Below are 26,400 nucleotides of genomic sequence, written 5' to 3' on the forward strand. Positions count from 1 at the left end.
ATGGGACATCCAAGAACCTAGTCTGCAGGGCTTTGTGCAGAGCAAAGATAATATGCACTGTGTTATCATCACCTGTTGTGGTATTTCCACACATCCCATTGAGCCAAAAAGTCTGTTGCTTCGAATATTGCTTTTGGAGCCTTTGGTTTGAGTATTTTCTGTTTTCCAAAAATGGCTTAAAATCCTGTTCTGGATTACTTTTTGAAGTTTTTTCCCCAAGCATGCATAGTTGAAGAGGCCGACCTTTTGCATTAAAAAAACCCACTTTGAGAACCTGTCTAATTCTGGCTCAGAAACTGCTCTTGGTCGAACATTATCTGACATATGAACATATGAAAGACAAATGAAAATGTTTCTGTTATTTCTTAAGTTAATCAATCTTAAAGGTTTTAAAAGAAAGGTATGTCCTGTAAAGCTGACTAAAAATCATCCTGGTGTGAAATTCTGGTTATCTCAGATGGCCTCAATCTTCAGAAATGGCCCCTTACCTTCCAGCATTTTTCACAGAGAATGCTCAGACTGAGAACCATTATAAACATGAAGTAAATGAATCAAAAACTGTTGCTAGAGTTGTATTTGGACTTCAGCATGTTTTTTGTAGGTCTCTGTAATACAGAGAACCAGTATCTAATTTTGTTCCTATTACCGTCTTCCAGGAATTTCTTTTGAATTGAGACATCTTAGGAAATACATCTCAGTATTTCTGTAATTCCTTTAGCTCAAGCGAGTCATGGATCTGAAAGCACGAACGTTCCCAAATATCGATTACTGAAACTAAAACCACTTTAATCTAGCAATTTTTATTTTGATTCTAGTCTCAATACAAGAAGGCCGATATAATTTTAAATCCCTTCAGTATACAGCATACATGTTTTGATACGTCTAACCACAAATCTTGTATGTGAGTTTGGGCAGGTAACAGCCTGGCAATCTGGTTTTGTACAGGCTACAGGTGTAACTGATCTAATTGAACCAATGCAAAATAGGATACACCCACCAAGCGAGAGTACAGAAAAATAATGTACAGCCCAAACCCGCCAGAACTGCCTCAGAATGGAGAATGCAACTCTTTTTTCCTTCACAGCCTGTGGTGCATCTCATCAGACCAACTCGTGTAAAATGTCTAAAGAGAAGAAGAAATACCAGACTGATCACAACAGCTGCTGCAATACAGAAACCCTTGGTGACAAGTCAAACTGAAGGACTTTGCAGCCCACTTAAAAATGAAAGGAGCATAATCCCTTGGACGCTGCATCACAAATGACTTAGTGATAAAAGTAGCTGTGCATTCCTACTGAGGAGGCAGTCTGACCTCTTCTCCTGACACGCATAAAGCCTCCTCCACTATTGCCTGCGACAAAGTAAAATTATTTACAAGGAAGCTTTTACATACATTTGAGTTGGGAAGATACATATGTTACTTCAGTGTGTATTATATCTCTACTTCCTTTTTAAAATGTAGAATCTTATTAAATATTAACTATTATACCAACGGAAGAATTGATTTAAAACAGTAGGTATGTCTGCAGGATGATTTTGTTTCTTACTATTCTAGCAGACTCATATTCAAAAAAATAAAGCTTATTTGTTGTCTGCAAATGAACATGTTCAGATAATTGCATATGCAAATCCAGAACTTGCATATACAAATATATTTTTTTATGTGCACAGATGCCTGGTTCACCGGGGGTATTTTTCATGGACAATTCAACCACAATTTAAAAAAAAAAAAAAACAAAACCACCAAAACAAACTAAATAAGAAGCCTTGCCCCGACAGGAGTATTTGTTTTATAGTCTGGCCTCAAATCCAAAAAATATAGGTCAGATCTTTCCACTAAATGCATGCAGCATCATGATGCAACTCAGACAAATGAAGGCTCAAGGACAAAATGCACAGGCAAGATATGAGTCTTCTCAGCTATTTTAGTTGAAGTTTCAAACCTTCCTTTTCTTCCCCTCCCCCAGTTAAGAAACCCTGAGCCGTGAGTCTCATTCTCTAGTGGGTGTTTGAATCCTGCCGCTCTCTGCTCTTGGGAAGATTCCACTTAAGCAACAGCCAGAACTTCTGCCAAGTGGGTGGGAGAAGTGCAAGAAACTAACCACAAACCTCAATTTACATCAGGGCATTTTGATAAAAATATGAAAATTCCCCATTCAGGTTAGTGACTGAGGTTAACAATGGCCTCTGGTAACAGGCAGCACATGTGCTGCAGAAGCATCTATACCTGCAGATCTGCTCCACCCTCACTTCACCACACAGACAAAACAGCCTGCCCTCGCCACTCGAACAAAACAACCACCTGTGTGAAAGGTGTGGGTATTCCCCTGGAGATATCAAACCATTCGTCTCCTCCTTGTACTTAATTCTTAAAAAAAGAAAGGAAAAAAAAAAAAAAAGAGGAAAGATTGGCTGGCTGTGAAAATGGGTGCTCCTAAGCTATATGATAGCATGAGGTACAGTGAGCCACACAAGGCAGCAACCAGGAGTCCTCTCTCAGGCATTTATTTATTTTTGCAGGGTGGCTGAGCTTGAAAAGTTAGATCGATAACATATTGGTTTCCAATGCTTTAAAATCCTCTTAATATCTGAAAGGCAAGACTAGCAAGAAGTGATGCATAAGGTATACGCTGCCCACCTTTTACCAGCATCCCTTCTGTCAGCTTTTGGGTATGATCCAAGTCATCCCTGGGTAGATAGAAATGCAATGCAAGTCATATTCTAGATCACCTGAACACCCGTGAAAAATAAGGCTCCAGGAAGGCATAATTAAAACCATTCATAGAACAGCCTTGGCTTAAAACATACCCACTGCTCCACATGCACTGGATATTGCTGCATTTTGTGAGGCTGGTGATGAACCACTATACTAAACCATCAACTTGGCCTTCTGCAAATGCTGTCGTTAGCTCACTTACTTCTGGGTTCACGAGGTCCGTCCACTGTTATCTTGATGGCTCTGTGGTATGTGGCTACTTGTGGTGGATTTGTGAAGACCGTGATAGTCAGCGTGAAGCTTTTCCCTGCAACAGGAAAAAAATGTCACTGAGCATATGTGTTGAGAAAAGGTGTACTTCTCATTTCATACAGCACTCAAACATACCAAATGGCACTAAAACACTTCAGCTGTCCATATCTGAAGATAGATATGTGCCCAGAGAGCAGGGTGTATAACCTCACAACTGCCTGGTGCTGGATGCATTCCCTCTGTGGCAACTGATCAAACCTTTTGGGAAAAAAATTAATTTATATTTAAATGATCTACACTTCTTTTGTAAAAAAAAAAAAAAAAAAAAAAAAGGAGGTTACCCCTAACAGAGTTTATCTGATCTGCATGACTGCTGGTACCTTATCTGTACTTTCTAAAGGGTGCTAGTTCAGAGGAGCTTAAAAATTGTGGTTGACTCTTCCAAAACTCCCACAGGGATCTGATCAAGAGTGCTTGTTAAAATTAAAGAGAACTGGGTGCTCAGATCCCCTAGGCAGATCGTAAAATCCCACACTTTGTGGTTGAAGCTAGCATTAGATCAATTCCATATTGTGAACCAGAACTCTTTAAAAATAATCTGCTAGCGCAATGCCAAGAAACAGAGGAATGGAAAAAATAAAAAAAATCCCTACAGCTTGTCCACAGAGAATTAAAACATTTTATGAAGACATAGCAGAGCATTATGCTTAGATTCTCTATTATTCAGAAAGAAAACTGTAAAGGCCTTTTCAAAATTGTTATGTCCATGCCACAGCTCTAAGTTGGGAAAAGTACTCATTTTGAAGGCTGCTGGGGAGGGTTTCATATCCCCTCGTGACTGCAATGTCTTCAGATCCTGCTACTCCTGGATTTGCTTTTGGCCAATGCCAGCACTTACTTCAGGCATTTTTTAAATAACAGAAGTAACATTCTGCATCTTTGATAAGACCTCCTATATGCATTCATTATGGCTTTGGCCTGGACGACAATAAAAACATTGCCTGTCAGCAGGTTTCGCGTAGTTATCTCAGCATCACAGAGGACTCAGATACTGACAGGAATCTTTGTTATCAGTAAGAGACATCAAGAGACATGACCCCAAGTTAGATAACCAGGAACTGTTGTAAGAAAATTGAGGTTCTCCTCCTTTGGGCACATGCTGTGCAAGCTTCCCCATACAAATCTGCCTGCTTCATTTTACCACTTGGCTCCAGCACTCCCAAGTGCTGAGTTTCTTCCCTTCTAAGACTTCTCATGTTTATTGTTTGCTTCATTTATCTATATAAATAAATATAAATGTATATATAATGGTAAATATAAATATAAATGTAAATATAAATGCCTTCCTCTAACAGCAATATTCCCCGCCTCCCTATGCACATTCACTTGCAATTCAATACTTCTCTTAATGTAGTTCCTACTTTGGTGCTAATGGTCTCTATCAACATCACGGCAAGCACACACACGTAGCTATTACTGGAAACTGTCCTCATCACATCCCTGTGAATTAGGGAGGTTTTCTCCCCACTCTACAGATGAGGAACTGTGGGGAGATAAAGTGTCTTGGCCACAATCTCACAGGAAGCCTGTGGCCAGCGATGCTAACCACTTTGGCTGCTGCATCTGACTATGATCCTGAATCACAGCCCCAACAAAACAGAAGCTGAAACACAAGCCTCGCAAATCCCAGGAGAGTGTCTTCCCACCTCCACATCCTCTCTAGAAAGCAGTCCCTGAGACTGACAGAATTGCACCATAAGCAAAAGTCATTTCAGATCCCTGTCTCAGGGCCTTTGGCCTTCAACTCTTGGGTCCTACATCTACCCAGACCAAAGATGGTTGTGTTCTTGACATTCTTTAAATACCAAATTACATGATAAAGCTTTACAGCTTAGTTACTCTTTCTCTGCCACCCCAACAGATCTTTCTATGAGGCAACAAAACAATAAAGTTTAATAAACTCTTTTCTGAAAAACTTTATCACCCGTAGCACTAGACTAAAAAAATATCAGAGGCACCTGTAGATCATCCTTCTTTCCAAAAATAGTTTCCCTGTATCATTATATACAACACCTAGATAACTAAGACTGAAAGAGACTTTGAAAATATAATTATTTGCATTGCTAATCTGCAGTATTTCCATATTGCTTCCCATTTGTTGTTTTGAGTTTTTTTACAACTGCTGATGCATCAGGTTAAGGTGCTCCTGCTGTTCTGCTAGAATATATAGTCAATTTATTTCTTTAGAAGGCTCTCATGGATTTTCCAGAGAGAAAAGAAACACAGAAAAAATTTTAAAATACTGAAATGTAGTAAAATGTGGCCATGTTACAAGACCAGAATAAAGAAAAAGAGGGAGGTGAAGTTACATTCAAGATTTTCTACAGAACAGAGAAGATCTCAGAGCCAGTATAAGGTTGTGACACAAGTTGGCAAAAGCAGGAAGATACTTAGCTTACGTCTTGTTGACAGAAGACTATTCATTAACCACATACTGGTTAACCACAGGACTATATAACCATAAACCTACACGTCACTCATTGCTGCTTACCAATAATTCTGGCTGTGTTTTTTTCTCTTTTTTTTTTTTTTTTTCTGTTTCATTTACATTTAGATTTACTAAGTGGTTTTATCACTTTTATTCATAGCTTCTACACTACTCATCATTTATGTGTCTGGTTGACAAAGGTAGATTTAGATTGGAGGTATTGTTAGTGAAATCTGTGTTTTATGGATATACCTGGTTTGGCAAGACAGCAGGACTATAAATGTCTCCTCCTTGCTTTTATGTATTATACAGCCATGATACAGACTTTTATTTTCACCATACACTTGCATAATGCATATACACATAAGCGCATACACGTTGCACATGCACACACACACATATGTATGCAACATGCAGCAAACTAAACTGGTGGAAATAATACCAGATTAGTTAGTGGAGGCTGTATTCAGACTCCCTAGCACTAAAGCTTATATTAGATACCATGATTTCTGATGCCTAAGTGGACCTCTGAACTACTGGTAGAAGACCTACACTGAGCACTTAGTGTCTCTGCTCAACTGAGAAAGGGGTGGGTGCCACCAAAACTGAGTCAGACAGCCTAAGTAATGGACTGACCTCTCTAGTGGCTCTAAAGAGGGACCAAACACCCCAAGAAGTCATTCTGAAAGACTGGCCTGGTTTGGATGCCTCCAATAGTCATGATGACATTTTGATGATGTCCTAGCAGTCACAGAAAGCTGGCACGTACCCTCTGTTAGCTAACATCAAAATCTGAGACCCTCTGAGATAAACAGCCCCACAAATCTACACAAAACCATACACAAATTAGCTTGGGTCTATCATGCGTGCCTCAGTATGGAAGCCAATTGCTACTCTGTCATCATGGGAGTCTTTCCTGACAGTGGAAGGGCTGATGTATGATGTCAATGTCAAGTTTGCCTTTCTGGGGTGCCTCAGTCACTTCAGAGACTGTTGCGCTCTCTGTAACTATCCCTGACAGTTCCTAATATTAGGCACATAGCACCTCATGAGCACAAGGATTAAATTCTCCAGATGTGGGATGGGGTTCTGCCTTTGGAAACCCTTCTTACAGACATCAAGCACACCCTCAAGATTTGTAAGGACAGAGCACAAGACTCACTGCCTCCATCAAGTCTTCCCTCACAACTATGGTAGGAAAAATTGCTTGGTAATGTTTATTTTTGCAAGAACATTGAGGTCAGAACAGTTCTAGAAAAAAATAATGGAAACAGTAGCATTTCTTGCCAAAATACAATACTGACTTCTGAAACGATACCTAGACACTGTTGATGGGTTTGCTAGAGACTGTATTATCAAAAGTGCCCTCAAGAGTCACTGCTGATGTGATAGCCAAAATCAGATAGATTAAACCAGTTGTCCCCAGCTCACGACTTTACAGGATTGCTCATGAGACCCCCTGATGCTGTGCAAAGTTGCAAGAACTTAAGAGGAAGCACAATGCCTATTGTCTGCCAGCAAGGGTGAAGCTTAGTCTCCAAGACCCGGGCATCTGAAGGTGTGGTGCCTGTACCCTACACTGCAATACAGGAACGTGAAGTCTGCATTCAGCCTGCATCCCATCTGACAGAGGCTGGAAGCAAAATGAGCAGTGAGCTCACATCTAGAATGATGAGAGATTAAGTGGTCCCCCCAAACAGCACTGAAGGGCTCTAGGGGGAGCAAGAGTCTTGTAAACTGGAAATGTTTGAGAGGAACAAGGGGGGAAAAAATGAATCCCAAGTGACAATATGGTCACATGAAGCTCCTGTGTGCTGCTTTAGTCATCCCTGGGCAGTGTCATGACCACATGGGTCTGGGGGTGGGAAGACACACTTAAAATGTAAGTGGCTGCATGGGCAGATGCGAAGGGGAATGAGAACAGACACGCTTTAGGGAAGAGAGGCCACATCCTGAACCTATCACTTCATTTTAATCCTTCTCTGTCTCATGCAAAAAGAGCCGTTGATTCCATTGATGGAATGGAAACATTCATCCAAATGAGGACAGAAAAAAATGGAAGTCAAAGCTTCAGAAGCTTGCCCATGGTGGCGGGTGGAGGAAAGGGAGGCCAACAGATGATGTAGTTACTATCTTTTGGTTTTGGGATTTATTCTGATGTTCACAGATGTGTCATTAGAGTCATGGGTTTTGGGTTTTATTTTGTTGTGTGTTTGTTGTTGTTTTGTTTTTTGTTTTTTGTGGTTTTTTTTAAAAAATGTTACAGTAAATTATTAGATAAAAAGGAGAACAGAAAAGGGAAAGGAGCCAAGAATGCTTGTGCTGACAAGGACAAAAGGTACAGATGGAAAAATATGAAATGTAATACACAAATGCAATACAAATTATATTACAGACATTTCTATTACATTAGTGAGAGACTTTCAGGTTCTAGTAAGAAAGGTTATGATACTTTTTTTTTAACCCTACTTTTTAGTGCTTATGTACTTACTTTTATTAAACCATGCTAAATGATCAATTTTATACATCTTTACAATTTCTCACAACATCTTCCTGGGTATCTGCCAAAGTGAAGATGTCTACTGCATTTTAATAACATATCTGACTGCATCTCTGGGCAGGATATAATACACACACACTTGCGTATTCACTCTCAAATGTTGACTATTATACACTGGGGCCAAATTTTGCCATTCTTACCACTCAAGCCCCTGAATACTCCAAATGCAATCAATAGGACGAGAAGGGCCAACATAATTTGACCTTCCATTAGTTAAATGCTGTTCATCATACAAGTGAAATATTTTGTAGGTGTTCAAGTTGTGTGTCCAATTGCAAAAAACCTGCACAAGTCCAAATTCTTGCTCAGATGATGACTCTTTTCTCCTGTCCCAGTGATAGTTTCACACAGTCAGAATATAACTTGGCTGTTATGTTTGGTCCAGTGGCCATTTCACCAGAAAAAAAGATGCAGCTGAAGTAAGCAGCATCAAAAAACCCCCATAATTTGTTTACCATCAGCACCACAGATACCACTGAATTTAAATATGAGAAAAAACTGTTATTCACCTCATCTGCTACCATGTTGTAAATAGTTCACAAATTCTGACTGCCACAACCAACAATCCCTATAGATAAACGCAAACATAGGGAGATGTCAGCAAATTGGGGCGATTGCCCAAAGAAATGCAAAAATTGCCCATGCAAATCAGTTGCATGGGCAATGGATCTGTTTGTATCTTTATATGGATGTTTTGTGGGTGTAAGCGTGTGTCAAGTTGGAGATTTGGGAAATACACCCACTTGCCTCCCGCCAAACCGGCCTGGATCAGCATAAAGGTATACTTTTGAGCATTTCTGTCGAGTGTCTCACTCCAGGAAGTTCTTATATCTGTGTTTACACAGCATCTACTTACCCAGAATGAAATCTGCATTGCATTAAATCAATAGGTGTTTTGTTCTGGATTTATATGGGGCCAAGTTGTCATGCAAATGGCCAAAAGTGGCCCTGCTGCAGACTTGAACCCAGCTATGAACTATTGAATTTGCTTTGCAATAAGTTGTGGAAAAGCAACACGCTGCTGCGGGAGTGTGGCTGGCGCTGGCTTCTCCCCTTCCCTTTCCTTCCTAGCTCCCTGCAGCACTACTGAGTGCTTAACCAAGATGTGCACTTCACTCTCTCTTCCTCCCTGCCCATTCTCAAAGCTTTTTTCTAGTTAACAAGTCAAATGCTTTGGTGGAGAGCAGCAGAGCCACCTGCCTCTCCTGCCACAGCTCTGGGGATTCCTGGAGCTAGAAGGCTAGAAGAAGGCTGTGTCTGGGATGGGATCATTTCAAGGTGTTATTTTGGTGAAGCATATGTACATTTAACCTAAGGCAACAATAAGAAACTATATTAAGCAACCAAAATTACATAACTGAGATCAAGAAACATTAATAGAGAAGCTGTCAACAAATTGAATTTTATCTTAAGCCCATTATCTTGGGGGTAAGGATAGTCCCTCACAGTCTTCTGGAAGTTGTCCCTGACCATCTTATTTCATAACTCAACAGCATAACCCTAAGTCTGCAAGCTGTGGACATGAAATATCTAGCAAACAGATGCAGAAGGTGGTTCTATCCTCGGCATAACTTACAGCTGTTAAAATAAAGCGGGCTCAGGCCCTCAGCAGCTGTTTCAGCAGACACATACTGGTGATGCACAGTAATGTTTTGTGCATGTGCCTTGCCATCAGGTGTATCAGCCAAGCTACAAGACCCATCCCACACAGTACACAGTTCCCTTTGCACTGGAGAATGCTCATGCAGGTAGCAGGTCCTAAAGTCACTTTTCCCCCACTTTGCTGTGCTACAGTGATAACAACATACAAATCCCTTTCCTCAGAAAAAAAAAAGAAAAAAAAAAAGAAAAAAAAAAGAAAAAAAAAAAAAAAGAAAAAAATAAAAAAAAGAAAAAAAGAAAAAAAAAAGAAAAAAAAAAAAGAAAAAAGGAGAACATTTTCCTGCTGGAATAAACAAAAAATGCCAGTATCCCAGAAATGTGTCACCATCAATTCAAAAAATCACATATTCACTTGAATGCTGCTTTTTATCCATTACTGTAGCAACTAACACCTTTAGTATCTGATCTGAAGCCCTCAGAAGAGTGATTCGCCCTTGCACAAACAGGCATTGCTCACATTCTCAAGCATTGCAAGAGTGGGACTCAGCTCACTAAAACAACCACAATTTTTCTCCCTTTTTTTGGCCAGATGTTTACATTTTAATTTGACAAGAGTTTGTGTGCAGCCAGTTTCACTTCTGCGCTGATGAGCGGTTTCACTTCCCAGTCCCATGTGCTGTCATGATGATACCGTCCACCACCTCCTCCAGCCTTGCAGGGGCCTCTGTGCTAATCCCTTCCCTGACAGCCTGACAATGTGTGTGAAAGTGCAGCCGCCGCTGCCGCTGCTGGCTCCACAGTTTGGCTGCGAGGCACCTGATGGCCTTCTCTGCTTAAGAAACTTGGACTTGAAAAGCATTAATTTGAAGTGTCCATATCTAAAATGTTTGACGCAAGGCATCAGTCTCAACTGGATTCCTTCAGGTTCCTTCTCTCAGGTTACTACTTCTGCTACCTTCCTGTTATTTTTCCTGTGAATGTGCTTCAGCAGAGATGCCACAGAAGCACAGTTTATTCTGTTTAGAGAAAAAATCCTGTGGCAGTTGCATAGCAGGACATACCATGTGTGGGTACTAAATGGTCATGGCCATTTATCAGGAAGGGACCTGCTGCAGAAGACAGGTAGGAGAATAACTGAGTTTATGCGAAAGGACATAAATGAACTATCTGAGGAGAAGAGGCATAGGGTCAAGAGATTCAGGACCGAGGTGGCAAGAAGGAAGTCTCTGAAGACAGGGTGTCCCACAGTGGTGAGTTTAGGGTGACACACAGTAGTTAATGTAGACATTAGTCACATTTGTATGCCAACATCAACAATTCACAAACACACAAAACCAACAGGAATCCCCCTATATTGTGATATCTAATTTCAGTTTCTTCTGACCATTTCAAGATGTGGTAGGAATTTGTCTGGCAGGAAGATTATTTGTACTTTAGCATCCTTAGGTCTAAGTCCTATCTAAATACCAGCTTTTAGGCTTTGTGATGGAGGTGGCATATGTGTATGTGTGTGTGAGTGCATATCCAGAGTTACTGACAATATAAAAAAAATACAGTTTTCCATTTGGTTCTGAAAGACAACCCAAGTGACCTGTTTTAACTGAATTTTTGGGGTGGAATGCCTTCTTAAACTGAAAGCCTGCAGATTAAGTTTGCAAAATGGATTAAAGCATTAAAAGGCTGGGATGGGGGGGAAGACCTTTTAATGGAAAAGCCAAGTAGCTTCTAACTATAAGTGGAGTCGCTGCAGTAACCACTATAAAATTCTTATGAACTTGGGTGGAGACAATAATTACAGCACAGGAAGAATGAGATGCTATGGGGTGCCCAGCCTCTGCAGTAGAGTGGCAGCACAAGAGATTACAGTTTGAGTTTTAAAATGCAATGCTTATTGTTAAAATATTTGTAAGACTTGAAATGTATATATGCAATTTATACAAATGTACATGTCACTAATGTTTGATACAGATTTGCAAGAGGGCAGAATTATTTTTTTCCCCAAAGATGACTCTAATAGAAATCTCTGATGCTGCTATGAGTGGGCTACCCCAAAACCTGAACCTTTGCTTTCAAGTTGTGACCTACTACATATCTGGGAATTCTGATTTTTTTTTTTTTTTTTTTCAGTGCAATGTCATTTTAGTTTTAAATGCAGTGTTTCTCTATACCAGAGCTTGGGCTGTTTGTGAATAAATGTTCAGAAATGACTTAGCCTCCACAAAGCACATCCAGCTCTAGAGTGGAACGAAGAAATGATCATTCAGCAGGCTGCTGTGTCACTGCCGAATGGTTCAGAGAAAGGGAAAAACAGCAACAGAACACCAGATGGAAAGGACAGTTCAAAACGAAATGACTTAAATACAAAGCTACCACCTTCTCACAGAAAATGCCTTGGGATCCTTAAGCCTAATAATAGTCCTTTACCCAGCTATAATTTCAAACCATTAACAAGCTTTTTGAGGTAGAAATTATCACCCTCACTTTATAGGTGATGAGAGAGACATGAAAAGGTTAAGGCCCAGATTCACGAGAGGATTTAGCTGCCTGAAGTGGGATTCAGGTTTGATTTAAATGCTTAAGTCCAAAATTACACCCCTCACCCCTCCCACCCCCCCATCCAGCTGATGCCTAGCAGCCGCCACAGTGGATATCTGAGGGGGCTTCCCCTGCCAAACAGCCCCATGCGCTTGAGGCTGCAAGCTCAGTTTCTGGGAAGGAGCATCTCAGCGTGGTTGGTTGGCCCTGACCCGCAGCCTGAACCCTCCTCTGCCCCTTCTCCTCAGTGAGGTTTGGTTTGGGAGCTGCTGATCAGGGCTCACCCACTGACAGTATCTCACAGTGGCCCCTACTCCTGCTTTAAGCAGGAAGGCCCCTGCTTCGTAGGACATGCCTCAGACACGCACTTCGCACCTCCCCAAAGGGCACCATGGCCAGATGGCTGTGGTGGGGTGGTAGAGTCCTTGACACTGGTGGCCCCAGTGGCTGGAAGTCCTCTGGGAAAAGAAGTTCTTTGGGCAGAGGGGTGGTGCATGCATGGCTCTTGGGGATGGTGACTGCAGCGTCTGGGGTGAGGGGAGATCTCATTCCACTCTTCTCCATGGACTGCTCTTGTGTTTGAACCCATGAATTCTTCACCTCTTGGAGCTCTGTTCTCATCCTTTGCCTAATCATCAGACCAGGAAAACCTCAGTGTAATGGGTGTTGTGGTTTTTGGCAGATCCTGTTCTGAAGCACCTCCATTTCACGGCACATTGTCCTGTGAACCTAGAAAAAGCCCTCTGAGACCTGAATTTTATCGTTCTCCCTTTTTCCAGCACTGCCTTTCATTTGGGACCAGTTCACATCCGGCTACTTGTCCAGTCAGATGCTGGCATACCTTGGTGCTCTGGCACGGTGCACGAGCTGGGAACAAACATGTTCCTTGTCCTACAGAGCGACGAAGATGATGACCTCTTGGCATGGCTGCAGGCAATGGCACCAGGTACAGGGAACAAGGTAAGTGTGGGTTCACTGGAAGAGCAACATTCTGCTCTGAATATGAAAGGCAAGGAGCACTTTTATGATTATCAGGACCATTTTAGCAAGCAAGGGACTTCCTCCTGCCGTGGCCTAGAGCAGGTGAACACAAAAAGACAACCTGACAAGTCACTTCTCCAGTAGCTAGCTGAGCATGGGAGTGTGCACTGAGACTGTTTACTTTGAGTTCATTTTCTTAGAGGAAGGACTCCTCCATACTGTCATTACACTAATGCAATGCACATTGATTTCAGAGCTTGGAAGAGGTCTGGGGTTACTCGATGGATATCCATGCAGTCAGTGATGGGGGAGATAACACTGCCATTACGAACTTGGAACCTGCCAAGTTCCACCAGAGACAACTTTCAAATGTAGAGCAACCTCCGTGGCCTCAGATATGGACGTGGCTTTGTTAGAGTTGTGGTGCATAAAGTCTAGCCTGTGGAAACTTTGTGGCCTTGCCAAAGCATTTCCTTCAGTTCCTCCCTAAACTTCAGGGAACTGATGTGCATACACACTGCTCCAAGCACCGCCCTGTTGAAGAGCTCTTATGGCATTAAGCCTTCAAAGCAGCTGCTTCCCTCCTCCTCGCCTCAGTCTTCACAACCTCCTCCCTCTCCCCCCCACACTGGCCGCTCCCTCTCCACACCACACAGCAGGTAGCTCCCTGTCCTCCGAGGGAAGGGTAGGAAAGGGCAGAAGGGATTTAGGACAGTTTGTAGCAGCAAACTTTGAGGCCAAAACCTGCTCCTGTGATAAATGCTCACACAGGAATCCCAGCTAGTCTTAGGGGCAGCAGATCTCAAAGGGGAGGGGAAGGAATAGCATCAGTAGAGGAAGGAGGATAAGAGACAGAGATTGATGCAGGACAGAGATGAAGGCAATAAGGTTGGAGAGCCTGAGAAAACTGTGTTGAAATAATATGATGGGTAAAACAGGGGAGAAATGGGATGGGAGCAAAAGATGTGGAGAGTCACACAGCATTAAGGTAATAGAAAAAAAAAAAAAGTTTTTTTTTTTTTTACTGCTGCTAAAGGGTTTTTAGAAGGGAACTGATTCAGACTGATGAGGGTTTATGCACATGACTGCTGGAAAAGACTCTCCTGACAGCAATTGTAAGCCACTGATTTGCAGCATCCTCACTTCTGCTAATCCTGAGTAAACTGACAAGAACTGCATGCCATAGGATAGTAGGTGAAGTTCACTAGCCAGCCCTGAAGCCAGGGCACTAATTCATCTCTCAGAGTGATTTTATTTTGATGACAAAATAGCAGCTGTTATTTGAGCTTTAATACAGGTACATACATATATAGGTACGTAGGTACACAAGGAAAGAATTATTTTTTTACCGGAACTCAAGCAGCCTCTGAAGGAGGGCACACTAAAATAAAAAGCAAAATAAAAACAAATAAAAAAAAAAAAGCTGAAGGGCAAACAGATCTCTTGAAACTATGTAACCTTTTCATCTAGAGGGGTACTCTGTTTTCCCTAAGCAGTATGCTGGTAAACCCAACTGCTTTTATCATGACAAAAAAAAAAAAGAGAAAATGTTCAGAGGATAGCGTCTGCCTCATCCTCATTGTTAGCCCGAGTTTCAAAAATGTACAAGCAGAGCTCTGCAGAACCAAAAAATAGATTTATTGTTATTGGACTGAGGGCAGTGGTTCAGCACTTGGCATGGCCACTGTTTACAGCAGTAATGCTCCCGGAGACAGGAAGTTCTCCAAATCGCTCTGCCATTATTTTTCTCCTGTTGACGCTTTCTGATCGAGAGTTTTTTTGCCCAGACGAAATTTTAAGTAACCCAGCAGAGAATGTTTGGGAGCTGGCAAAGCCAGTCCCAGTCATCCTCAGTCTCACAGACCACATGATGTTTTTCGAGTTAAAACCCCGCGCGGAGCTGCATCATACGTATATTTTCTTACACAATCAGCAATTCATGCAAACCCGGCTGCACGGAGTGAGTGTGTGCCGAAGACGACTCAGGCAGCACTGGCATAATGAGAAAGTCTTCTCCCCTCCCCTCCTCCTGCCACTACGTCCCTGCCAAAGGCCAGCGCCGGCCGAGGCAGCCATCGTCTTGAAAGGGCTGAGATTGCTGATCAATCTAATGCCGACCCAGGCTTGAAATAGGCATTGGCTCCTATGCACCAGTGCAGGGACTCTGCACGCTGAATCCTTTCACAGCTACTCGGTTTACACAGAAATCTCAATTAAAATTAAGGACACAACTAAGCAACCCTAAGTCACTTAAAAATAAAATTACCTCTTCTGTCCTTGGTCTTTTAGAGGAGAATTCACTGTTCAGACCAGGCTGGAGCGAGAAGAACCCTGTGATAAACCCTGACACTCTAACCCACACCCGGGGCGAGGACCAGCAGTGAGACCCCTTCATTTGGCCTCTGCCCGCGGGCGGCAGGGGGGACAGAGGCGGCCCCAGGCGAGCGGCGTTGCAGATCCCATCTTTCCTACCCCCTGGGCCATACCAGCCGTGCCCACGCCCGGCACGACGGTAGGGCTGCGGGACGGCTCAGAGGAGCTGCTCATTTCTCTACAGGCAAACCACCCTCCCACTGGCCATAGCATCCTTCTAGCGCTGCATACTTATCAATCCAAAGTATAAATAAGCGGTTGTTTTTAAACTCTACCAACTGACTCTTTTTCTCAGTTTTGATTGCTGTTGGATTTCTTCTATTTTTGTCCTGTCTGGCAAGTGCGGCTCATTGTTACTCCCGTATCTGATACCACGTCCCCTGAAGCATTCCAATGGCTTGGACCAGGATCTGGTGGGCTGCTCAATACTGATTTTATGACCCTGTTGAATAGCATCCTCCTCTGTTTTGTACATACTTTTATAATTTTGAATGCGTTTGAGTAAAAAATAAAACAAATTTTAACAAAGTGCTCAAATAATGCAACCACAAGCTGAAGTTGCACAGAAGGAGCAAAATTCTGACTTCAGAAGACCAATAAAAATAATTGGACTCAGAATTCAGGCCAGTAATTTCTTGGTTTTAAGTATTCTTGAGATTCCAGCTTAAATGGATTTTTCTTCCCCAAAATTATATCCAGAAGGAAGAGTCCTGATGGCAGAAACTTCTGATTATGCTTGGTAATACATTTATCTAGCATTCTCCTACCAGCTACACCTGTGAGAAAGGAGTACTTCTTTGGTTCTGTGGAAATTGAAAGCTATCGCAAAACTTATTCATGACTCTAATCCCGACAGCTAGTAGGAAATACATATACGTAGGCTTAATCTTCAGTCCTTTCCAAGACACGTTTTTTTAAAAAGGCCTTGCTGGAAAGCCATCACGAAGCTCCAGCTCTCAGGTTTTAGATTGACATCTTCTGCAGCAAGCCAAGACACTTCCCCATTAGCTACTATTATGATAACCTATTAATAATTATTTTCATCTGGAAAACATGTTTATTTGTTGGGTTTTTTTAATGTTACGTTGTACAAAGAAGATAGTTACTGGGATTAATGATTCCATGAGGAAAATATGTAATGCTTACTGAGCCACAAAGCTTTCCCTCTCCAAAATAACTATTTATTTTTAATTTTATCCAATGAACTTCTATGGTGTCAGGCTTTTTGCATCAGATTTATTTCATCATAGGAACCTAAACCGGTTCATTATACATTAAGAAAACAGGGTACTTTGCAGCAGTAGCATTTTGAAGTTTGAAGTGTTTATGAGCAGAAGGAGAAAAATAAAGATTAATTTTTTTTTTAACCAGGTAATCAAGCGGGGGGGGGGGGGGGGGGGGGGCACTGAGATTGGCTGAAGTTTTAAACTGCATTTTTCTTTCAGAAATTACTTACTTGGGCTTACAAGCCAGACAGGCAGGTTTTCCCAGTAGCATTCTCAAACTAGGGTGAGGAATAGTAACTCTGGAGCCCAGCCAATTCCAATGTAAATCTGTTTTGTTTCGGAAAGCGAGCCAAATTGCTTTTATACAACATCTCGATGGTTTGGGTGACCTGCAATATTCTCAGCTCCCATTCCGGGTGTCAAGAAAATCAAGTGCTTTTTTTTTTTTTTTCTAAATATTCCGAACAACAGGCACAAGCAGAGTAACACAGGGCAACTGCTTGCTGTTAGATATGAAACGAACGCTGAAACACTGTTCGGTTCTTTAAGCTTCAGCCTACATTTGGTTGGTACGTTTGCTCTTACTGACAGGCAGGATCAGACCCCTGAACATGGGGAATTGCTGTAACTCTCTCACAGTCAGTGCAGAGATGCTTATTCACGAAGATGGAAATGTGGACAATAGTCTTGCGTTTGAAACAGCTGTCAGGCTGTCTTGCTAGTTTTCATTTAAAGCCCATGGAAGAAAATGTAAACTGTTTATTTAAAATTTCAAGAATGACAATTTCAGGCTCTTTCAGAAGGGAGAGAGCAGTGGCTTGCTATCGGTTCAGCAAAGGTTTTAATGGGGATGGTTCCACCTGGGTGATAACCAATGCACAGGGAACTGTCACCGGTCAAAGGCGTCCCTTATTCTCCAGCAGTGATTTTAAATCAGCCGAGGTACACAAAGAGCGTCCACTCTGACCGTAACCGACGTGAACTTTCAATCACTGTTCACATAAAACTACTGGCATCGCATTATCACTGGTGGCAACTGAACTTATTCAAACTCAAATATTACACAGCAAACAAAGTTTCGGTTAATTTTCCTCTAGTGAAGTATCAAAGGAAGCAATGCCCTTTGAAGCAGCTACCTTATGCTTTAGGCTTTAAGCAAATTCAACAGAACAGCACCTCAGAAATCCCATACCAAACGCAAACAATCCCCACCTTTGGAAAACAATTCCCAGTTCAAGGAGTAAACAAAAGCATACATTAGTCACTCGCTCCAAAGATGGGCAGCCAATGGAGGTGATGAGATTTAACCTCGAAGACTGACTAATAGCATGCAGCGTTCCCAAATCACCCCATGGCTTAAAGGATCCCGAGCACCTGAATATCATACAACATACAAGGTTTATGTCTGTGCGCAAGTGACTGACTACTAGCAACCCCTTATAGCAGGGTAAGGGGCTCAGCGACGTGCCCTGCCAAGCTTTTCTGTATGAATAGAGACTGTTCTCTCTCAGCCGCTGGATTTTGACCTTGAAACTCACACAGTTCACTGTTATGATTTTTAGCTTTCATTACCATGGCCAGGAACTGAACTACAGGTTTGTTTTTATTAGCTTCTCCACCACTTTGCCAACTATTCATTTGAATCTTCTAAACAGTCATCTCTGAATCATAATGCAAATTCCATTTACTGAAAAGGTGGTACCTTTAATATAACAAATGAACATGTTTAATGACTGATACTTTTAGACATTACAGCATCTCTCATGTTTTCAGTAAATGGATATAATTTTCTCTGCATTACCCTATTATTATTCTTTGCTCGCATTACAAAGCTACGTTCTCAGCTGCGGGTGTTTTCCACCAAGTGCATTTTGAAGACAGCCCATACAGCATGATTTAAAAGACATCTCCCTCTGTATCCTCAGCTCAAAATGATGCAAGATACAGAGGGACTGGATTGGTATTTTATTCTTAAACTGTATTTACTGCTTGTACCTATGTTTCAACAGGGTCGTGCTCTTCCACAATTGCTGACTTTATTTATATTGGAAGAATATCTACAGATACATTTAAATTCAAAGCAAAATAAAGGATGTTGTGTATAATCATAATAACTTCCTCGATCTGAAGCCATGTCCCATTTGGAATCAAACAGTCTGAGAGTGAGTGAGCAGAAGTGGGTCACCTTTGTAACTCTTCTGAAGCATGCTCATACCTCCGTGTTCGTAAGAGCCATCCACACATCAGGAGACTGCTCGGATGCTCACATGGGGAGAGAGGGAGGGGAAAATGTTGAGGAGAGCTCAGCAAGCCCTGAGTACTCAATCTGGTTCAGAGAGACACTATTGCACAAATTGTTTGAAGAGGCGGTATATAGAAGCCTTAAGTGCAGTAGACACTGCCTTTTTGATTTGTGTGTGTTACAGCGCTGAATTGTCCCTAACAATTCACCTAACACCGTTGTGTTTGAAACACCATAATGTTACATTCTGATTTTACTTGAAGATATGAATGAAACAGAAGATAAATACATAAGTAAATATCATATGAAGTCACATGGAAGATGGAACAGTTTTTCCTTCTTGACCTTAAAAGAGAGAGGCTGATCTTTTTTGTGAGCTTTTTGTGAGCAACAGCTCACCAGCTTCTCTTCTGTGGGTTTGACGGAACCCCTCCAACCCATGCAAAGGGACTCCACTTACAGCAACAAGGGCAGTAATGCAAGAGGAGCACTTAAAATAATCTTGTAATAGGAAGGTAAACATGACTGCTTGGAATTTATGGAGCTTCAGATTATGGACCGGAGCCAGAGAGGGAAGTTGGGAAGGGTCCTTCTGTTGATTTTATGGGCTTTTGGATCAAGCTTTGTACACCTGCCCACTCACAGGTGACATGAGCTGCACGTATCAAGTACTATTTGCAGCTTCCTAATAACATTTTTATATATGCTAGCCTAAGTCAACTTCAACTCATTTGTTATTTACATTCATAAGGCCTTTTTATTTACACACCAGTAATTACTGGTTATCATAGAGATACAGCAAGCTCATCTGTTCTTTTCTGGTCTATCCTACCTACTTCGCAGGAGCACATTAAATAACAGGACGACTGCATATTGTTCTACATCTATTTCAGAGAAGGAAATGTCAGAAAAAGTGAAAAGTGTCCTGTGCCTTCATCAGGTTGTGATGAACCCGCAAAGTTTTTAGATCTATGCAGGAATTACTTGTAATCTTAAGTTGACTCTCTCTGTTACAGAGACCTGCCTTTGCGGAGAGTGCCTGAGAGCACCAAGACGATCGTGAGCCTTTACACAATCTGAAAATATGCTATTTAAACTTAAACATGGGGAATACTGTGCTGTTCTAAATTTGACAGGGTGGATTCCAGTCAAAATGTGACTTGCTGTCTATGTGATTTTTTTCTTTTCAAATGAGATTTTACTGTTTAAAAGCAGAAGTAACACAGACGACAGGCTAGGATAAAACAAGGGAAAACACATAGCTAATTCTGTGCTTTTGGAATTGGCCTACATCAGATCTTGCAGCTTTCCCTACTGCAGAAAACTCGATAGACGCCGATTTCAAATTCCCTCCACGTAACCAGAACTGACATAACTGGTGAACATGACTAAAGTGTAGTTAAGAACAAACACATACCTCTTCCACTTCTACCCACGAATCGGAGGTCATTGAACCTTGCTACTTGGTTTTTCATGGCGGCTGTGGCATTTCTGAGTTCTGCAGAGTAGTTTTCATCGTTTCCAGCCATCACTGTTACCAGCGTCCCATCGGGCACATCTCCCAAGGCCACCACCTACAAAATCAAGGAGCAGAAGCCTCAGCTTCCCTATACAGCATTTCATTTGGGGTGCAGAAGATCAACAAGCAACATGATAAAATAGGAAAAAGCAGCAACAGCAAAAACCTGTGTGGACTAAGAAGTTGTCTGGGGAAAATAGGAATCGTTTCCATTCCTAGTTTGCAAAGATACAGAAAAGTTTTTACACCAATGCACCTCTGAAATACACAGCGTAACGTGTACTCTGACATGAAAAGTACATGAAATAAGCTTTAAAAAATATATTTCTGTAATTGTCAATAATTAAATTCAAGTAACAGGAACTGATTCTGGTCCAATTTACATCAGTAGCATTAATTTTAAGCTACAGCGGAGTCAGCACAATCGTGGAAATGTAAAATTCAAGAGAAAACAAAACGAAGCCAATATTCTCATGGACTCAGAGGCACAGAGTCCCTACAGCTGCACTATTTCCCTGTCCTTTCCTCCCACCGCTCTGAACAGAGCTGCCCCAGCATAAATTCAGAGTAAGTCCATGGAAAAGCAGGCCTCAATCTAATGTTTAATCACAACTTACTGAACAATTTATTTTTTTCCTTTAGAAGCATGAAAGCAAATCACTGATTTAAGACCTCATCCACAACCTGATGGATGGAAATCGTGATCTGAACTAATGAAATCTGCAGTCGCTCAAAGTCTTTCACCTGGTCTGAAATGTTTGTGCTGTAGCTCCTTGGTACCAGCATCCATCAAACAAATATTTAGGAACACAGGATTCACTGCATTTTTGATGCAATGTGCTGAGAGATATGTAGATTTCTAACCTTAAATTTTCTAACTTGTGTCTACAATGTTCACACGGGGTAAATGATGAAAAATTTAATTTTATCTTATCTACTTGAGCAGGACTGAATTCTCAAAACAATTTTGTCCTGCTACAATAGAGTGGATGTCTGGTGTGTCGATTTACTCTGGCAAAAGTAAAAGCTTGAATTAGGTCCCCTATCATGCATTTTTTAGATTCCATTGCTTCTCTCCCAATTAAGATTTCAGTAGCAACCTCAGGACTATTACACAAAAAAAAAAAAAAAAAAAAAAAAAAGAGGAGGGAAAAAAATCTAGCTGGTTTTTATTTCCTCTTTTACACATTTTAAGAGGAAGTAGTCCTGCATCATGTCCTCTGAGTTGCAGCTCGATATTTTTCCTTCCTCTTAGCATTTTCTAGCTTATGTCCATGCAGTCTTATTTCTATTAGTTTCTAATCACACTTGTTCTTTCCAAACAGGATCAGCAGCTCCTTTACTCAATCTGTAATGCTTATTCCCCAGCCATAGCTACCTCCCATAATACGAAAGCGGTCTCCAGTCTCAGGTATTTCACAGCCTTGCCTTCTACAGGAGCCTGTGTTTCTCCCTTCAGTGCTCTCCCATTTGTCACCGATAACCCTTATTTTCACTTCCACATGCAAAGTTAAAATCCCTGTGTCAAAATTCCCTCTTCACGTATATATTTCAACTTCCTCTTTGCCATTCCTCTGTGGCCCTGACTTTTGGTTTTTTGTTCTCCTCTGTGCACAGTAATGCATTTCCGTGGCCTGTGCTACACTCAGCCTTGCGCTTTTCAAATTTCCCTGGTCTTGGGATAAATTAGTCCCTGCTTGAAATGTTTAAGCTAAGAAGCCTTCTCCTTGCACAATGCTGTGTGAGGCACACTGGCTCACAAGATCAACAACTGCGGACCCAGCGAGCTCACCCAGTTCTTAAAAAGTTACCGTAAAACGTTAATGCATGTACCTGTATTAAAGGCACAAGAAAGGGAAAGGGGAAAATCAGGGCATTACCCTCACCTCCCTGCAATGCAAATGTTTGCATGTTCATTTAAGGAAATGTATGCTAGCATTTTAAGGGATGAAAAACCTTCGTGAATCCAGGGTCAGCTGTCTCTTACAGGACAAATATTTTTCAAATTACATTTTCAAGTTACACTGAAGGCATCCTCAGCAATAAGACAGGTGAATAAAACATTAGGAACAAGTATAAAAATTACACAGCCCAGAAAAGAAACTGGAGTTAAAAGTCATGGACAACAGAAGCAAATACAACAATTTACATTAGAAAAAAGACTAAACAGATAAGTTGAGACTTGCTGACTGGAGTTATCTAGTACTTCAGTGTATGCTTTAGCTCTTAAAAATATGTATTTCCAGAGAAGAGAGAAGAGTATGAGAGTTGCAGCACTGCTGGATATCTAAATTATCTACTTCTGCTGCATCAATCAAACAAAAATGGCCTTTAAAATTAAGATTTAGATTCTTTCTTAACAGCGTTTGCACAACGAATCTATATGACACCTTATTAGAGTTATTATGTATTCCTTTCTAAGTTTCCCAGAATCATTCTTTATTTTAGAAAAAAAAAAAAAAAAGTATGGAAATTATCATTTTGGTTTGAAATAATACCTCGATCCCAAAGATCAAGCATCACAAGTGAATTTTTTTCTAAGGAAACGTGAAAACTGTCTGTCTCTTTTTATTGAGGCTATTGGCTGTTAGTAAATACTTGATAAAACTCAGCGCTTTTTTGTCAGATGCAGATCAGATATGGGCAGTACAGGGATGATCTGAACTGAATTTTCTAGTTCGTGTTCCGAATGATCTTAAAAATTACGACTTTTAAAAACGCCTTTGCGAATATTCAATATTTCGTATAAAACCAATGAGATAGTTTGCCACATATAAAACATTTTCAGGACTCATTTCTCAGCGGTCCATGGCAGGAGCGCTTTTACTGGGGGGGAGTGGGGGGTGGGGGGGTGGCAACGGGGGAGGACGAGGAGCACCGAGCACCGGCAAGCAGGTGCCTCCCAGCCCCACCATTTCAGGGGCTCATAAGGAAACGCTCTGCTGTCGTGGGTTTAATTTTTTCGGTTGTGGTTTTGGGTTTTTTTGTTTGTTTTGTTTTTTCCTTCTTGCGTATTCGTAGGTTAAACTATCTCGGGGTTACAAACGGTTGCCTTCGCCTGTTTGGAGAGCCTGACCCTTTCCCCTGTTTGCAGAAGCCGGGAGCGGGTTTGCCAGCCAAAACTGCGCTGCGCTGCCCGCGGGCGGGGGGCGAGGACACAGCGCGGCGGCGGAGACCTCTCGCAACCAGCCCCCGGGGGTTGTTTCCCGCGGGCAGTTCTCACCTAAGAGCCGCTTCATGTCCCGTGTCAGTGTGTCCGTCCCCCTCCCCGCCTCCCCCCTCCGTTCCCCGCCGGGAGATGACCGGGGCTGGGAGCGCGCCCCGGCCACCACCACGCGTAGCACAGGGGGGAGCCGCCGCGGTGGCCTCAGCCCGCGAGGGACCCCCAGGAGAAACACCGGCTGTGTCTGGGGACTTCGCTTATCTCCCTTCCCGGCGGGGCGGAGAGGGTTTTCACGGCTGTTCCGCACCGTGACTCTGCCTTCCAGGAGAGGAGCTTCCCGAGTAATTAGCAGCAGTTGCCTAGTGCGTGGGTGACAGTGTAATAATTAATCTAAATGTGCGGATTTAGGAACTGACCCTGCCGATTAGTTCCTCCCTTTCCCCAGACTCATAGATGCGTGAAACTCTCCAGACATCATAAAACTTTTCCCTCATGAGCAGGATTTCCCAAAGCTCTGGGAGCTGAACTGATTCCCTTCTCCCTCGTTTCTCCTCCCCCCAAAAAACAGCGGAAAGAGTCGGGGCTGGTCGCCTTCAAAAAAGTTTTGCTGAGGCTGTCGGTGTTTAGCAGCGACCGCAAAAGAAAGCACGAACTTTACAAATCCCGATGCTAAATCTAACCCCGGGGCTCCTAGAGAGCTGCACGTCTCTGCGCTCCCGCCTCGGAGAAAAGGATAACGAGAATAATTACCTGTTCCTTCCCTGGCTCGGAAAAGTAGCTACATCAGTAGCTAGAAATCCAGTGCGTTCAAGAAGTCAATGACAGACCCAAGTCAAAAAAGAGCGTGAGCAAGGCGGGGGTGAATTTTGCCAGACCCCGGGAAGCAGGCCGGCGAGGGGAGGGAGTGCCGCTTTCTGCGGGGCTCTGGGAACAGGAGATGTCCGAGCGGCCGCAGGCTCTGCCCAGGGTAGGCCCCCACATTTACTATTACAAAAAACCCCAAAACCAACAACCAACAAAAAGCCAAAAAAAAAAAGTGTGGGTTTTTTTTTTCCCGAAGAGCCCTTGGCAGCCTGGCGGGGGGAAGCGTGGCACATCCCGAGCGGGGCCGGCCGGTACGGCCGGGCGTTCGCTGCGGCGGCTCCGCGGCGGCGGGAGGGTGTCTGTGCGGTCCCCCCCGTCGGTGGCAGCCCCGTAGGGCGCTCCGCGGCGGGGGCTGCCCGCGGCGGGGCCCGCTGCCGCCTTGGATAGATTCTGGGGAAAACCGGGGCTCCTTCAGTTTCGGGACGCCACGACGGCATCTGGTCCCCAGGGCAGGCAAACTCCTCGAGTCTGGCCTTTTTCTTCCTTTTTTTTCCAACTTTTTCTTTTCTTTTTAATTTTTTTCTTCTTCCCTTGAGCAGAGCTGCCCCTGAGGACCAGAGTTATGAATGGTCCGAGGAGGGAGGGAGCCTGCCCAGCCCATCGCATGCCCAGCTACTGCTGCTAGCTCCTGCCCGGAGTCCAGGCGAGAGCCGCGCCGCGCCCGCTCGCCCCTCGCCTGCCCACGCCGCCGCGAGTGGTGGTGGCCGCGGAAGGAAAAGTGGAAGGATGGAAGGGAGGATGGATGGATGGATGGATGGATGGATGGATGGATGGATGGATGCGCGGAGTCGACTGCGACCCACCGCCGGCTTCGCCGTGGCTTCCCCGCCGTGGCGAGCCGTCCCGCCCGGCCGGCCGGGTCCCGGGCCAGCTGAGGGTCCGAGCCCGGGGGCCAGCAGCCCGTGCCCCCCCAGGCGCGGGGCTCGCAGCCCGCCCTCCCCGCTCCCCCCCGCTTCCCTCCGGCCCACCCCGCCGCCCAAGAAGCGCGGTTTTCGGGAGCCGGCAGACGTACCTTGAAGGCGATGGGCAGCGTCTTGTTGCAGCGCCAGTGGGTGGGCAGGACGGAGCAGAGGAAGTTGGGGCTGTCGGTGCGCACCAGCTCCCCGGGGTGATCGGCCAGGACCTCCACCATGCTGCGGTCGGCGCTGCGCAGCTTCCCCGGCAAGGCGCCGCTGTGCTCGGCGCCGGGCAGCGGCAGCGGCTCGGTCATCTTCCCCGGGCTCAGCGTGGTGGAGGGCGGCGTGAAGCGGCGGCTGGTGCTGGTATCTACGGGGATACGCATCACAACAAGCCTTTTGAGTGAAAGACCTCCACAGAGTTTTTACAAAACAGCCAAACGAGCGTAACTCTTCAGCGATCTGCTCTCTGGGGACCAACATAAACGGATACAGGCTGAGGACCCGGGGGAAACTTGTTTCTACGCCAGTCCCCAAAGTTAATTTTTCGCTGAAGGCGGCTGAGATAGCGAGCGCGCCGAGACTTAACTCTTGGCTTCCTGGCGCGGCGGAACAGATCACGTTAATCCGATAAGCGAAAGGGTCGTCCGTGCGGGGCTTTCCCGCGACGCCTGTGCATCTAGTCTGCGGCCGTGACGCAAAAAATTCTCGGGGGGGAGAGCTCCTTCCAAACTCCCGAGCACCGTGGAAAAAATTAGGCAAGGCAAATACGAGCCGCGGTCAGAAAGACATGCAAAGCCTGGGCTTCCCAGAGAGTCAGTTGCCTCTCGGTTTCTTCCAGGTGATTTCTCTACAGTCCCAAGAGAAAACAAAACACATCAGCGTCTTCCGGAGGCAAAAATCGCTCTTTAAGAGGGGGAGATTCGGGGTCAGTCTTCAGAGACGACAGTACGCGAGCTAGACTGCCTGATCAAAGGTCAGCT

The 26,400-nt window shown here is 43.6% G+C and overlaps 1 protein-coding gene across 4 annotated transcripts in view; it reads right to left on the minus strand.

Moving 5' to 3' along the window:
- The window catches only part of RUNX1 (RUNX family transcription factor 1), a 74,158-nt gene extending 48,084 nt beyond the window's left edge, over positions 1-26,074 (minus strand). For all 4 annotated transcript variants that reach the window (XM_074929134.1, XM_074929125.1, XM_074929110.1 and 1 more), the window contains exons 1-3: positions 25,534-26,074; positions 20,393-20,549; positions 2,919-3,023 (exon numbers count right to left, since the gene is read on the minus strand). In XM_074929134.1, coding sequence (XP_074785235.1) covers positions 2,919-3,023; positions 20,393-20,549; positions 25,534-25,803 — 532 coding nt within the window. In that variant the 5' untranslated portion in view covers positions 25,804-26,074. The remainder of the gene's footprint in view (positions 1-2,918; positions 3,024-20,392; positions 20,550-25,533) is intronic.
- Between the last annotated feature and the right edge of the window lie 326 nt (positions 26,075-26,400).

The sequence above is a fragment of the Athene noctua genome, chromosome 1 (assembly GCF_965140245.1).
Source record: "Athene noctua chromosome 1, bAthNoc1.hap1.1, whole genome shotgun sequence".
Lineage (NCBI taxonomy): Eukaryota > Metazoa > Chordata > Aves > Strigiformes > Strigidae > Athene > Athene noctua.